This window comes from Megascapheus bottae, chromosome 13 (assembly GCF_031878675.1).
Source record: "Megascapheus bottae isolate mThoBot1 chromosome 13, mThoBot2.hap1, whole genome shotgun sequence".
Classification (NCBI taxonomy): domain Eukaryota; kingdom Metazoa; phylum Chordata; class Mammalia; order Rodentia; family Geomyidae; genus Megascapheus; species Megascapheus bottae.
Window position 1 is genome coordinate 48,772,917 of NC_143521.1, and position 14,341 is coordinate 48,787,257.

The 14,341-nt window shown below is 43.8% G+C and overlaps 1 protein-coding gene across 1 annotated transcript in view; it reads left to right on the plus strand.

Moving 5' to 3' along the window:
* Positions 1-2,222: 2,222 nt before the first annotated feature.
* The window catches only part of Adgra3 (adhesion G protein-coupled receptor A3), a 98,409-nt gene continuing 86,290 nt past the window's right edge, over positions 2,223-14,341 (plus strand). Inside the window, exon 1 of the mRNA XM_090343765.1 lies at positions 2,223-2,473. Within this exon, the coding sequence (XP_090199891.1) occupies positions 2,223-2,473 (251 nt within the window). The remainder of the gene's footprint in view (positions 2,474-14,341) is intronic.

Below are 14,341 nucleotides of genomic sequence, written 5' to 3' on the forward strand. Positions count from 1 at the left end.
AGAATAAGTTTCAATGTCATCCTCCCAGAGTTTTGTAGGTGGAAAGGACTGTCTATCACAGAGTGACACAATAGTAACAGGGTTCTGTGCATTTCAAAGACTTTAGTGTTGTCACATTCTAGTTTTGAACTATCATTCCTGATCTTTAACAACAACCTTCATTTTCAAGGATAGTCTGAGAGTTATCTATGCGAGAATGGCTGACATGATCTCCTTAGTGAAGACATTTACTCTGTATTTCTTCTTGGACCCATGGTACCAACTTCCAATAGCTTTTCTGGAGAATTCTGTACTTGAGTTAACTTTCTCAACTGCGGTGGGCAAAAAGGAAATGAATACCAAACTGATGTCAGTGCTCATGATAAACACATTTCAGAGCAGACAAGCACACTTACTTCAACTATAGGTTTCAAACTGCTCCTAGACTCTAAACTCACATACCAACCTATGACTACGTCAACAGTAACATGGGTGTTAAAAACTGCCATATTGCTACAGTAAGAAGTTTTATCTACATAAAGGGATGGAAATAAAAGTTGATGATAATGATTTTGTTAGGATATAATTTCCAAATAAATTCAATAGCAAGTTTGCCTTGTGAAGCTTTTTAAAATAGATTTAAGATTATAGGCAAGCATGTGTGTCTGGGTAAACCTTTCTTTATGACACCACTGTATTTAATAAACTCAATTAACAGTTTTTTAAAAAAGATTACACCATTGTTATCCACTGAAATATGAAGACCCGTGGTGGCCAACTCTGATATGGTAGACACTAGGAATTTATTTACATTCGACTTTATTTAAACTGAAAGAAAGAGTTAATGTGTCAATAATACACTAGGGACTTCTAGAGTGCTATGTAGTCACACACACACTTGCTTCTGAAACACTTTATGGGGCCTTCACACAGCATTTTCTCATGCTCTCACTAAAGAACAAACATCATTTGCAGAAAGTCCCTCTTTTTTGAGGGGACCTATCCCAGGAAACAATGGCATTTAGAGACAATACACACAACAGTTGAAGAACTGACTTTCTCTCACTTGCCATGTTTCAAAGTGGAACTCCCAGGTAGCTGAGAGTTCTGTGCACAACCTGGCCCTGCGGGTTGTCTATGAAGGTGTATTTGTCAAGACAGAATAAAGCCCATTTTATTATATATATACCTTGTCAATGTTAAGCATAGGGTAGGTGAGCAGAGGTCTTACAAGTGTTAGGATGAAGCCAGCGCCCTTCAATATAGTAACAGTAAATTAGGCTGGGATTTCTTGGCTGTTTTGTTCCATCTGAGCTATCGTCTGACTGGAAAGAAATTTCTTTCAAAAGGCAGCCAGGCCAGCCAGGTTTCAGGCATCTTTTGCTGAAGTCCAGAAACTGCTTGATTTGGAGTGGGGGTGGGGTGAGGGTGGGGTAAAGGAGGTGGAGGGAGAAACCTGTCTCCGGATCCAGGTGCAAGACACAATGAAGACCTTACCATAGTGTGGTGGGAAGGTGACTTCTTTCAAGATAACTTGGTTCTCCAGCACTTTCTCCCTGGGATCAAGGGGAGGAAATTCAGTGCTCCAGCCCAGGGCTCCACTAACCCAAGAGGCAGGAACGAGGGGCGCCCAGGGCGGCTCTGTCTGCCAGGGGAACACCGACAGGAGAGGGCAGCCAGAGTTTGGATGGTGAGTAGAACTTCTTAGCACCCTCCACAAGCGCGGTACCAGCCCCTCACCTCCGGGCCCAGCTGGGGGCCCGAAGCCAGGGTGGCGCCAGGCGCGAGGCGTCTCAGGCTCGGGGGTGGGCGGAGCCCGGCGGCGGGGTTGGAGGCGGGGCCTGGCCGGTTTGGGCGGGGCTTTTGAACTGGGGGAAAACAGAGAAGGGGCGGGGCCTAGAACGATATAGGCGGAGTCTGTAGGTAGGGGCGGGATGCACGCGGCAGGCAGGGCGGGGCGAAGCAGAGCCTGGCCGGGCGGGGCTCGGGGAGGAGGAGGCGGCGCTCCCGCTGGACTGTGCAGCGGCTCTGGGGACCCGGCGGCCGTGACCCTGCCGCTCCTCAGAGAGGCCGAGCGGACAAAGGAACATGCCGGCGCCGAGGCAGGCCCGTCCTCCGGCTGCCATGAGGCTCCGGGCAAAGCGGGGTTCGCCCTGCGCCCTCACCCGCCCGCGCTCCGGAGCCGCCCGCTAGGCCAGTGCGCCGCCCGCCCGGCGCTCGGCCCCGCAGGCCTGGCTCGCACTATGGAACCGCCTGGGGGCCGCTCGCCGCGCCTGCTGCTGCCGCTGGCGCTGCTCGCCGTGCTGGGAGCGGGCGGCGGGGGCGTCGCGGCGCTGCCCCCCGGCTGCAAGCAGGACGGGCGGCCCCGCGGCGGCGGCGGCGGCGGCGGCGGCGGCCGGGCGGCGGGCGCCGTCGAGGGCAAGGTGGTGTGCAGCAGCCTGGAGCTCGCGCAGGTCCTGCCCCCGGACACGCTGCCCAACCGCACGGTCACCCTGTGAGTAATCTCGGGGTCGCGCGGTCCTCTTTCCCCACCCGGGGTCCTCTGAGGCTTCCCTGGGGGCCAAGGGGTTCGGGGCAGGCACCCCCCCGCCCCACCGCGCCTTTGTGTGGAGGGAGCTTGCGGGGTGGGATGGGGTTGAGCGGGGGGAGGGGAGGAGTGGCGGCGGGAGGGGTCCGGGGTCCGGCGAGGGGTTCGCTACCTCCCACTGCCCGCTTCGCTAGTTTGCAAAGTTTTCGGGCTCCCCGGCGCGGCGGCGCTGGCGGGGCTGCGCGGGGCCCACGTGAGGATGCGAGTGCACACGCTCCGGGCAGAGCTGAAGCCCATTCATCCCGGCTGGCGCCGCGGGGCCCGGCCGACGGCCTCCCGGGCCCGGCTCCCCGGGCTGGGCTCCCCGGGCCGGGCTCCCCACGGCTTCTTTGTCAACGAGCTTGAGTCTGTGGCTTCCACAGGGCGTGTGATTCCCACGTCCTCTCCCCGCCCCCCCCCAAGAATCTTCCCTTTTCGCTCGTTGTCTTAGTTTCTTCTACACTTCTACAGATCACTTAAAAGAACAAAACGAAAAAGTGATTTATTATGAAAAGAGGGCAGGAGAAAAGTGGCGCACCCGCCTTCCAGGCAGTCCCTTCTTCACATCTGCTCACATGGAAAAGCCAAGAAGTTCAGGATTAAACTTCTCTAACTCCAGGGAACACTGGGTTTTCGGATTGAATTTCCACCTGGAAGAAAAAAGTCTTTTTTTTTTTTTTTTTTTTTTGATCATTCACTGTGCTTAAGATTCATGGTCTAGCTTTCCCCTCTTCTTTCTATTTTTTTTCCTTCTTTCCTTTTTTTTAATTTTAATTTTTTTGCAGGCGTTATTCTGCCAGTTCTAAGCTGCACATTTTGGCCCTGATGACTTTAGATTTAATTTTTTTTTTTCCCTTGAACGATGAATTGGTTTGGAAAAGTCTTTTGGAAAAGTCTTTAAGTGTTTCTAATGGATATTTTGTCAGACTGAAATACGAGTCCCCAGGCTCCATGTTCCTCTTACGTTGTTTTGGTTGGTTTCCTAAAAAAGAATCAAGGCTACCACTGGGAAACCCTGAAGTCAGAGCGGCTGCAAGATTTATGGAACAACTTAAAAATGAGGCTTAGAATACAAATTCAGAGGATATATAGACGAAATAGTTATATATCTAACACCTTTGTTTACACTTGATTTCCATTATTTAATTTAGGAAAGCTGGAAAATTGTGCATCTTTCTGTTTATGGAGGCTTGAGGATGACATTTTGTTGTTATTTGTTTGACTCAGTTACCGGCATGTTACATTTCTTTCTTGGGCAGTTGCTTTGAAGTGGAAACTTTGGGTTATGGGACTTTTAATTACAGTCTGAGTTTAGTGAAGAAAGAAAACCCCAGTGTTGAGGTTCCTTGTAAGTCTGCAAAAATTAGTCATCTTGCAGTGACACTGTAAACATTTTAGGTTCTGGGTCAGACAGAGAGTGCACTTACATTGATTCCTGTTTAGGTCCAGTTTTTTGGGAAATGTCAACAATCCCAGCTGCTGTTGATTAACTACTTACAAGTTGTTGATTTTACTTTGCAGGAAAAAAAAATATATATATGTATAGAAAAATATATGTAAAATCACATCTTGGCCTGTTATCAATTGAACTATTGTCCTAAATGTTTTGTGAGCTAAGATACAAGGTGGTCCTTTTAAATGTCATCTTAATCCTTTTTTTTAATCGGAGAGCTTTTTGAATGAAAATAGAATGAATAAGATTTATTTAGTGAAAGGAAGTAGTTTATTAAAAGATAAATGAAATCTGTTAAGTTAGATGGAAATTCGTTCCACATTGTTCTGGCCCAGTTCCCTCATGTTTAATGTACAAGGAATGGAGCTCAGTATGAATTAATGGTAGGTCCAGTTTCCTGTAGGTAATTTGGTGCCTGCGACCTTTGGTCTTGCTCTGTAGTTCTCATACGTTCTCCTCTTTTTTTCCTGATATCATAATTCTTAATTAAACTAATTTTTCCTGAATAGCCCCTTGGAATAGGTCTCATGTTGAAGATTGGACTCTTTTTGTGCGTGTGTGTGTGTGTGTGTGTGTGTGTGAACTGCTGTTGGTGTCTTACAATAGCACATTTATTTTTCTGCACCCTCGAGTCCACAATTTGGAATCAAGATGTCAGCTGTACCAAGCTTGTGATTTTTCCATTCCTTGGTTTGTTAAAGTATGACTCTACTCTGCCTATGCCTGCGCACGCACGCGCGCGCGCGCGTATGTGTGTGTGTGTGTACGTGTGTACGTGTGTACGTGTGTGTACATGTGTACATACTGGGACTAGAACTCAAGAGACTTGTGCTCTTGAGTTGGCTCTTGCTTGGTCTTTCTCTTTTTTTCCTCAAAGCTGGTGTTCAACCACTTAAGACACTTCTGCCACCAGCTTTTTGCTAGTTAGTTGGAGATAAGAGTGTCTTGGAAGCTCGCCACCAGTGGCTCATGCCTATCTATAATCCTAGTTACTTGCCTATAGTGTTACCTATTCTCCTGTAATCCTAACTACTCAGGAGGCTGACATCTTGGTTTAAAGTCAGCCTAGGCTGGAAAGTCTTAGACACTCGTATCCCCATTTAAATGCAAAAAAGCCAAAAGTGGAGCTGTAGCTTAAGTGGTACTATGATAGCTTTGAGCTACCCTGGCCCTGAGTTCAGGTCCCCAGTCTCCTGGATTTGTTTGATCAGGTTGTGTTTAAACTTTCATCCTCATATCTCAGCCTATACAGTAGCTAGGATTATAGGCATGAGCCTCCAGCTCCTGGATGTCTTCTTTGGATGCCTTTGTGTCTTGTGTGTTTTCTCGCATAACAACTTGAGTCATTCAATTTAGGGTTCACTATAAAGTTAGGATGGTCTCACCTCAAGGTCCTATTTTCAAAAGTAAAAAAGAGATTTGAGGTTAGGATTTGGACATGTAACACACACACATACACATATATGCATAATATTTTTTGTGGTGGGGGCAAGGGAAGGAATGAGGGGAGCTGGAGTGTGGGACCCAGCAGGCCCAGACTTGCAGAGACCACTGTTGGGATGGAGTACTTTGGAGTGGTGTTTTTAGAATATCCAGGGTAAGTGTTCATGTAGACAGAGAAAAGATGGCAGGCTACTTGGTTTGTGTGTTTGTGTGACTGTGTGTGTGTGGTGTGTGTGCTGGTATTGGAGCTTGAACTCATGACTATCTTTTTTACTCAAGGCTGGCCCTGTTCCATTTGAGCTACATCTCCACTTCCAGATTTTTATTTTTTATTTTTTTCTGGATAATTGGAGATAAGAGTTTCATGGACTTACCTGTCAGAAATGACTTAAAACCTCCATCCTCATTACAGGCATGAACTACCTGTGCCCAGCTTTTGTTCCAGTTTTTAGTTCATTAAGTGTGGCTAAAGGTTGCCGGTGAGTTGTCATGCAGTGCCAGGACAGTCAATTGGGAAGACTGGGAAGATGACAAACAAAGGATAGATTTCTATTTGGCTGATGATCTGGACTTCTAGCTCCAAAGCTCTGACCTATCACCTGTGTTATAACCCTCATTTTTGTAGCTGTGTCTACCAAAAACAGATGAATAAAAGTCCTTGATCAGGTTTTTCCAGGCTCTTGTGTACACTTTTATTGAGGATTAGATAGCACTTCTTATTTTAGCTTGCAGATTAAATGAAGATCTACCTGCAATTAATTATTTCTGCAGAAATATAAATTATTTACCGTGTATGTTTGACATGAAACGCTGCTTGCAACTTCTTTAATAGAAAGTTTTTAAATTTCTTTTTTATTATAGAATTTATTATTATTGGTTTTTACATCATATTTCAAATGGCATCTTTAACAGACAAGTATTCAGAAATGGAATCTCTATATACAATCACTGGCACTTAGATTTTAGAACCTAATTAAAATTAGGCTGAGGTTTTGTATGTCATAGATACATAATAATATATGTAATAAAACATTATATGTATAGAGTCACAAATTGTTATGTCTATGTAGTTGTGTTTATATTTCCAATACCATGTCCATAGCATTGGGTACGCAAATTTTAAGAGAAAGTTTTAAAAGCTTAGTGTACTTTCAAATGCTTCCGGGTGATTCTAGACTACTTCTAATAATTTCGTTGTTGTTGCTGGTGGTGGTGGTGGCGGCTATGGAGCTTGAACTCTGGGCCTGGGCACTGTCCCTGAGCTCTTCAGATCAAGGCTACCTCCGTACCCCTTGAGCCCCAGCACCACTTCGAACATATACTAATTTAAAAGTTATTTCCAATTTGTCAAGGATTATAGGGATGAAATCTCCCTTTCTCTCAGATTATTTGACATGAATTATTGTTTCTATTTGTAAACAGTTACATTTGTTTGCTGTGAAAGAACTGTTAATATTTGGACTTTGCTGGAGTAGCCCATTATCAGGTATAAGAAAATGAATGTGTGTTGTTCAGAAATACGGACATTTGTGAAGAGAGAAGATTTGTAACATACGTACATACGTAGGAAGCAGACTTTGAAGGTGCAATGAAAGGATATCTGTAACTCAGGAATAAACACAATGAATGGGGTAGAGGTCTATGGGACTGAGGTCCTGTGGGAGAGTTTTTCTTTTTCCTAAGAAGTGGTGAATGGAGTGTGGCCTGTAGGAAGGGAGAATTTGGGACTGGGGGCAAAAGGCCACTGGGGGGCAAAAGAGGAAGAATTACCCAGCTGAAGCGCAATGACTGTATTGGGCCACTAATAGGAGAGCTGCCTTTGGGGCACAGACCTGCATATGTTATTTCAGAGGCTTGCTGGACTGGAACCTTTGTGGGAAGCTGATTAGACAGAAAGGAAAAAGAAGAACAGGCAGAACAGCTCTGGAGCACTGAAGCTCAGAAAGGAGACTCAGTAAGAGCATTGCTGAGGTTGGGGAAGCAGAGAGAGGTCTTGGTTATCCAATCCTAAAGAAGTTAATGTTTCCAAATGTGAGTGGATGCAGTGGTAGAGCCATCATGGATCAAAACCCCTATAGTTTTAGCTGGGTATGATGATACCTGCCACTAAGTCCAGCTATACGGAAAACTTTGGTAGAAGAATGACTATCTAAGGCCCCACTCTACCCATTAACCCTTTCCTTAGAAACCCTACTTGAGAAATTACCAAGGCTGGGAGTGGGGGGAGGTTTTTTAGCATGGCATACATACCATTAGCTCTGACAGTCTTCAGGTATTAAAGCTTCCACAGGAGTTAAGGATAGTGAGAAGGTACATATACCTTCTCTTGGGATGCAGCCTTGAGGGGAAGTTTGGGTTTGGGGATGATTTTGAGAGCCTGGGAATAGGTTTGGGGATATCTCATAAGGGAGTGAGACATGGTTGTGGCAAGAGCATTGGGTTGGAGTGAGAAACAGGTGGAAGGTTTGGCTCTTGATGGCAAAAGGTGTTTTCTCTCCATGGCAATAGGAGAGAAGCCTGAACTTCAGGGAGAAGCAGCTCCTGCCCCATTGCCTCTCTGTTGTAAGACACAAAGGTAGGAGGAGCAAGGTGGGAAGAGGTGTGGAAAGGTCCTTTGGGGCAGTGCACTGCCCAGTGGAATTGGTGGTGAAACTGTCCAGTTTTGCCTCATGATCAGATTTAAATTCAAAGGTGGGTGGTCCACATTGTCTTATTCTAGCAGCTTTGGCCTGGAGATGTAACTATGTGTAGCAGGTCAGGTCTGTCTTTGCCAGATGAGAGCATCCAGGGGGAAAGGAGCACAGGGAATTCATTGACTAGATAGACCAGCGACCTGCTGTGGTCTGATGGCCTGAACCCTACCTGGGGAGCCACTGGGTGGAAAAGAAAATACAAAAGTTGTTATCTCTGACTTTCAGGTCTTACATTTCTCTATAACCTGATTTCCCAGTACTTGCAGCAGGTTTCTTCCCCTGCCCCTCCACACTTTTTATGGTCATCTGTTGAGATGGTACTGCCTGATAGGCCTTTGCTGAGAGTTAGGGGTCAGGGGTCAAATGAGAGGGTCCCATGCTTTCTTTCTAGGTACTTGACTCTCTTCCCTGCCTTACCTCTCCCATGGAGAGTTGGTTGTGGAGTTCCTGTCATCCTTTCCTTGCAATCTGATGTGATAAATTCTAGATCCTTCACAAACCAGCTCAGTGACTACAGATTCTTCATTCACTGTCTCTATGCTCCTCTTTTTATAACTCGATAGCTATTAGTGGCTTGTGTCTCTGAGCTCTAGTATCTTTATCACCTACCCCTCTCCCATGTTAAGGAGGTGCTCTAGCACTGAGCTACATCCCAGGAACTCTTGTGTCTCTTTCCATGATACCAGTGTTGCAGTCAAAATGCACATACCCTTGAGGGGGAGGACTCAGACCTAGCTCAGCATAGCACCTGCAGTATGCGTGTCTACATCCTAATTTTTTTTAAATTGGCAAGAGTATTTCTAGCAATGATATGATAAGGGAACTGAGAAATCAGAGGAAGTGGGGGAGGATGAAAGAGGAATATGTATTAAGGTATTCTAATCTTTGCTTATTTAGTTTGAAGTAGCTTACATCACTACCAGGAATAATACTCAGAAATATTGAGGAATTTGTTATAAACTGGGGCATTTGGTTCTTGGATGTATGTCTGAAGTTTTTCTGATATGACGACAGTGTTGCATGACCCAGCCGTGTCCGGATCCTGTTGCTTCTTGCCTGCTTGGAATCCTCTAGCTGAGGAGTTTAGCAGAGAAGACGGTAGGTTTGGCCTTGTGCCAAGTCCACACACAAATACAAGAATGGTTGGAGAGACCTGTCCTAATGCCATTCTAGCTTCTGGTCCCTGGAGCCTGGAAAGATGACTTTCTTTTCTGTTTGTTTTGTAAAAAAAAAAAAAAAAAAAAAAAGACAGAAGCAAAAACTCCTGAAAGTAGTTCAGAAAGTGGCACAGTAGCTTGGAAAGCTATTATTATTATTTTTTTTTAAGTTTTAGTAGTTTTCACAAAGATTATGGAGCTAAAGATACACACTTGCTTCTTAAGTTTGTAATTGTTGTCCAAGCCTGTGTAACTTTTCTAACTCAATATCATTTTAGTGTTTTATGACTGGTTTAGCTTGCCTTATATGTTCAACTTGCAATAGCTTCAGTTAGAAGAGGCCTTTAAAAAAATGAGCAATTCCTTCTCAGCTTAGTTTTTTTTTTTTTTCTTTTTTTTGCATCTTCTATGAAGGAATCCCTTCCTTCAGAGAGTGGGCTGCAGCAAGATCCTAGAGGGCCCTTTCAGTATCAAGCCGACTCCAAAGCAGACAATAGGCTTTGCATCTGAGTTTTTAATGCAGCAAAGTCTGTTCTGGGCATAGAGGACAAGTACAAAGTTTAAGAAGTTGAAATAGAAAGAATCCAGAACCTTCTTGCTCTTTCCTACACTCCCAGACCTCCTGATTTTCCTATTTGTATGCAAACCATTAGAGGGGTGTGTGTGTGTGGGGGGGGGGGAGGTGAGTCTGTACCTTCCAAAGGCAGGAATTTACTTCTAATTTTCTTCTTCAGTGGTGTTCTAGATGACAAGTACCTTTGTTTTTAAACTAATTGCATTCTTTTAGCAAGCAGGTTCTCCATTGCTGCTCTGCCTGAGATACTTTGTGTGGATTTCCAGGACTCCTCAGTCACCATACTTGACTATTTTGGCTGATACACCTAGCCTTGTATGCTGTTCTAGAGTTCTGCCTCCTGCCTGATAGTTATATAGTATCTGCTATGTACCTTTGGTTAGATATGATGGGCCAGATTAGTTTTCTGTGATATAATTTTACTGTTTCTCCCCTGTGTTGTCACACTGCTAAGCGCTGGCGGAGTATAACTGGAGGACAACGAGTGAAGTTTAAGAAATTTTAATGCACACTGTGTATCTAAAAAGGGATTTTTTTTTTCCTGGACTGGTTTAGGAATGATCTTGCTGTAAGGACTGAGTGATATAGATCTTTTTGTTCTGTGATGCTCACTGCTTTCCTTGTCACATCTGTCTCCTTGGCACACAGCTTTCCCCAGCCTTTAGTTTGGCAGAGCTGCAGCACACAGTTACTTCATTGTTTACACAGGTCTTTTCAAGGTATTCACGTGATAAGTACCAAGGTATTGACAGAGTTCTGTGACATGGTGCAGTGAAGTGAGGAAGGGTGCTTGAGGCTAAGCCCGGCCCAGATCTGTATCCACCCCTGCTCCTAGTTTCCCTGTAACTTGGTTGGTGAGTTTGCTGTTGCCGAATGTCATATGAATCACTTGGGGAGTATTAATAATTCAAAGACATGCCTGTGTTCTGATGTAACTGCTAAGGGATAGGGCCCTGGGATGCTGACATTTTTCAGAGCCTCCTGGTGAATTCTGATGTCACCTAGATTGAGAATGCTTTGTATGGTAGTGCAGTGACCTGAAGGGTTCACTGTAGTCACCAGCTGTCATCTGCTACAACAAAACAAGATGGAAATAGGAGAGGAACAAATTGAGGACAGCTGCCTCTTTGGGATGGAGTATTGAAACTGATGATATGACGAGATGTTTCTAGGGCAGAAAACACAGTGTCGAAGATGCAGCCTTGTTTGTAGGAATCTTAATTTCTGAAGTTGGGCAGTGATTTGTTGAGTTTGGATTTCATGTCAAACATGGAATAAGAATAGTGGGTATTACATGTGGATTGGTGGGGAAGGGCAGGTAATAAATCAGATAGATATAGGTCTAGTTCTGTCTCTTTAATCCTTTCTCTGAGATTTAAAATTAGAGATTTGTTATTATTGAGAGACCCAATCACTCTGTGAATGTACCAACTCTGGAAAAATGTATCATTCTTTCTAATCTGATAAAGGAATAGAAGAACTTATTCTTAGTTTGTAGTCTGATTATAAATGAAGTTAAATATAATTTGACATAGCTATAGAAGTGCCATTTATTTATGTTCACTTATGAAAATTTTAATTTTGATACTTTTGTTCCATGACAGCTTGAGGTTTCTAGGAAAAGAGGGTGTTGTGTTACATATATTTCATTATTTTTTTGCTTCTTTTTTGGATGGGTCTGAAGCAGACTGAAGTGTGGCCTGCCTGGTTATATTGAAGACTATGATTGATAGATATATGTTACAGAGATTTCAGAGCACGGGCTGAGAACCTGAGAACCAACTTAGCCAAGAGGCATTTTCAGTGGCTCCTTAGCAATTCAGGTGACGGACCCTTTTGGTCCTTAGTTTAAATGAAATAAAATTCTCAATATCCTTTGACCTCCCCCCCCCATCATAGTGTATCTTCCTCAGTTTAAATTTCATATTTGAATTGTTGTGCATATCTGCCACCTGTTCATTCATTTCAGAATGACCATCATGAGGAGAGGGGAGAAGACAGGTCTATAGAATGATGTGTTCCAGTGTACAAAATTATATATGCTGACTTGTCCATCAGTCACAATCCGTTTGGAGTTTGTCTTAAACCCATTATGATTCTGCCTAATGACAGTGCCACCATGGCAAGAGAAAAATTCATTGGCAGAACCAGTGGCTTTGTGTATGAAAGTGCTCTCCCCCATCTACAGACTAACATGTCTTTCCACAGGAGTAAAGCCCACCAAGTCCAAGACTAGAGAGAAGGAGAGCATCCCTGGAGTTACTCAGACTCCTCAGCTCCTGCCCTTCCAGACTGGGGGCACAGTGTACATACTGCATCCTTGACAAGTGGGAATGAAATCTTGCTTTGATGTGACAGCGTTTCTCAGTTGGACTGTATGTGGTTGCCTTGTGACTGGCTTCCTCTGGACCTCATCTCTTCCTCTTTGTGACTTCTACCTTGGTCCATGCAATGATGTGCTCACAGTGGATCTAATATTTAGGGTGGGATAAGGACAGTAGATGTTAGAGACTAGAAGGGCATGTGCCAGTCACCCCTGTGCTGATCTCACAATGATTGGGAGAGAAGATGGCTTGTAAGCCGTGTTGACTGAGAGCCCAGACTAAACCCTTATGAGAGTTAATGGGAGGAAACTTTGAGCAGACCTAGAGATGTAACTAAATGCAGGATCTCAACACTGTTGTTAGAGTTTTCTGTCTTTAAGCCTTCTTGAATCTAAGGCTAATTAAATTGATTTCTTTCCAATCAAGATAAGGTATAAAGAAGGCTTCTTTGTTGGGTTGTGCAATTATTCCTCACTGTCTTCTCATGAAAAGGTGAAGGGAATTGACTGCCAGTAACTTCATTTGCAGGGCTGTGTTTAAGACAGACATCTTTGCTCTTAGAGTCATGTAGTTTTTTGTTTTTACATTTGTATTTTAAGCTGCCTAATGTTTGTGTGTGGGGGTGTGTGTGTACGGGGAGGGGTGTATTTTAAATAAACCTGTGCGAAAAATCTTTCTGGAAACATAGAAGCTGTAGTTTTCTTTCCTCACCTTTTATTTCAGCCCCCACCCACTGCAGTGTTACTTTCTACTCCTCACTGATGTTGAAATGTACTACAGTACTTACATGAGATTCTTTCTCTACTTACCATACCACACTCACTGGTTATTGATTGGATTTTTGTCAGCTATGTTTCCTGAACTATTCTTTTCACCTTCTTGTGGTTTGGATTGGGCTCTTAGGGGTTCTAGGCTGGTTGGGTGTACAGGTTCCCTCTCAGGGTGGACAGGGAAGTATTAATGCTATGAGGAAGGGTAGTTTTAATGATACTTTTTCATGCCCCAGTCATGGGTGCCATCCATCTCTCAATCTGCAATAAATTGAGATTGCTTTAAATTCCGTTTGCTGAAAGACCCATATAGTAAGATCTTCTATTAGAACTGGTGGTTCTGTACCCCCTTTGTTAGGAGTACAAAAGGGGAGATTTGAATTCTTTCTTCAAGGATAAATTAGAACAACTTGTCCCATTAGTTACAGACTGGGCCATGACTAGAAGAACTTTGACTTAATCCCCCCCTTCTTTTTGTTGTTTTGTAATACATCGTCTCTGTTCTCTGTTTTTCCATCTCACCAGTTTTGTGATTTTGTATTTTAAATTGGAGATGTTTTGTCTTTGCTATGTTCTGCAAGAATAAGAGACGAAATAGGAGGAGGACCTTCTGTCCTAAGTCTTGTTACCTCATGAGTGAGAGGAACTGGCAGCACAGTTATCACAAGAGGATAGCAGGGGGAGCACCCCAGACCCACAGTTGGTGACTATCTGGTTCTCACCTCCAGCTGTTAGGTGAGCTACTGTGGCACTGTGGCTTGCTTAGATTCTCTTACTCATCAGTTGTCATGATGTCAGCCTTAATAGTTGCATTTTATTCTGACATAGAGTTACTTTAAAAAATATTATTTTTCAGTTAGGCTGTTGTAGGAGGATAAAGTAGAACAAAAGATCCTGACCTCATCCTCATTTGCCTCTTCCAAGAGAGGGATTTCAAAAGATACTACATCTTTAAAAAACAAAACAAAACAAAAAAACTACCTTTAAGTAGTTGAAGAAAGAAGTTGACATTTAACAACAATTTATAATCAGAGAACTAGCCTTTGGATGAAGTTAGCTTTAGTGTAACACCAGTTTTGCTTTATATGTAGGTAAAATGGGGTTCTCTGGAGAGTCAATAGGATCTAAACTAATAGATTAATGGATGGAAGAAGGGACTCCATGTGCAAGATGGAAAGAATACCAGAAATCTGGTTGTGTGATCTAGTCCAGGGCTTGAGAATCTGAAAAGCAGATGGAGACTAGGAGGGAGATGGCACAAGTCCCAGTTTGGATCTTAAAGGCTGGGAGCTATGACCATAGATGGTCTAGGACGGAGAAAGATGTCTCAGCTCTAGCAGGAAAGAATTCATCTATCTACCCCTTGTTATTATAGTCAGGTC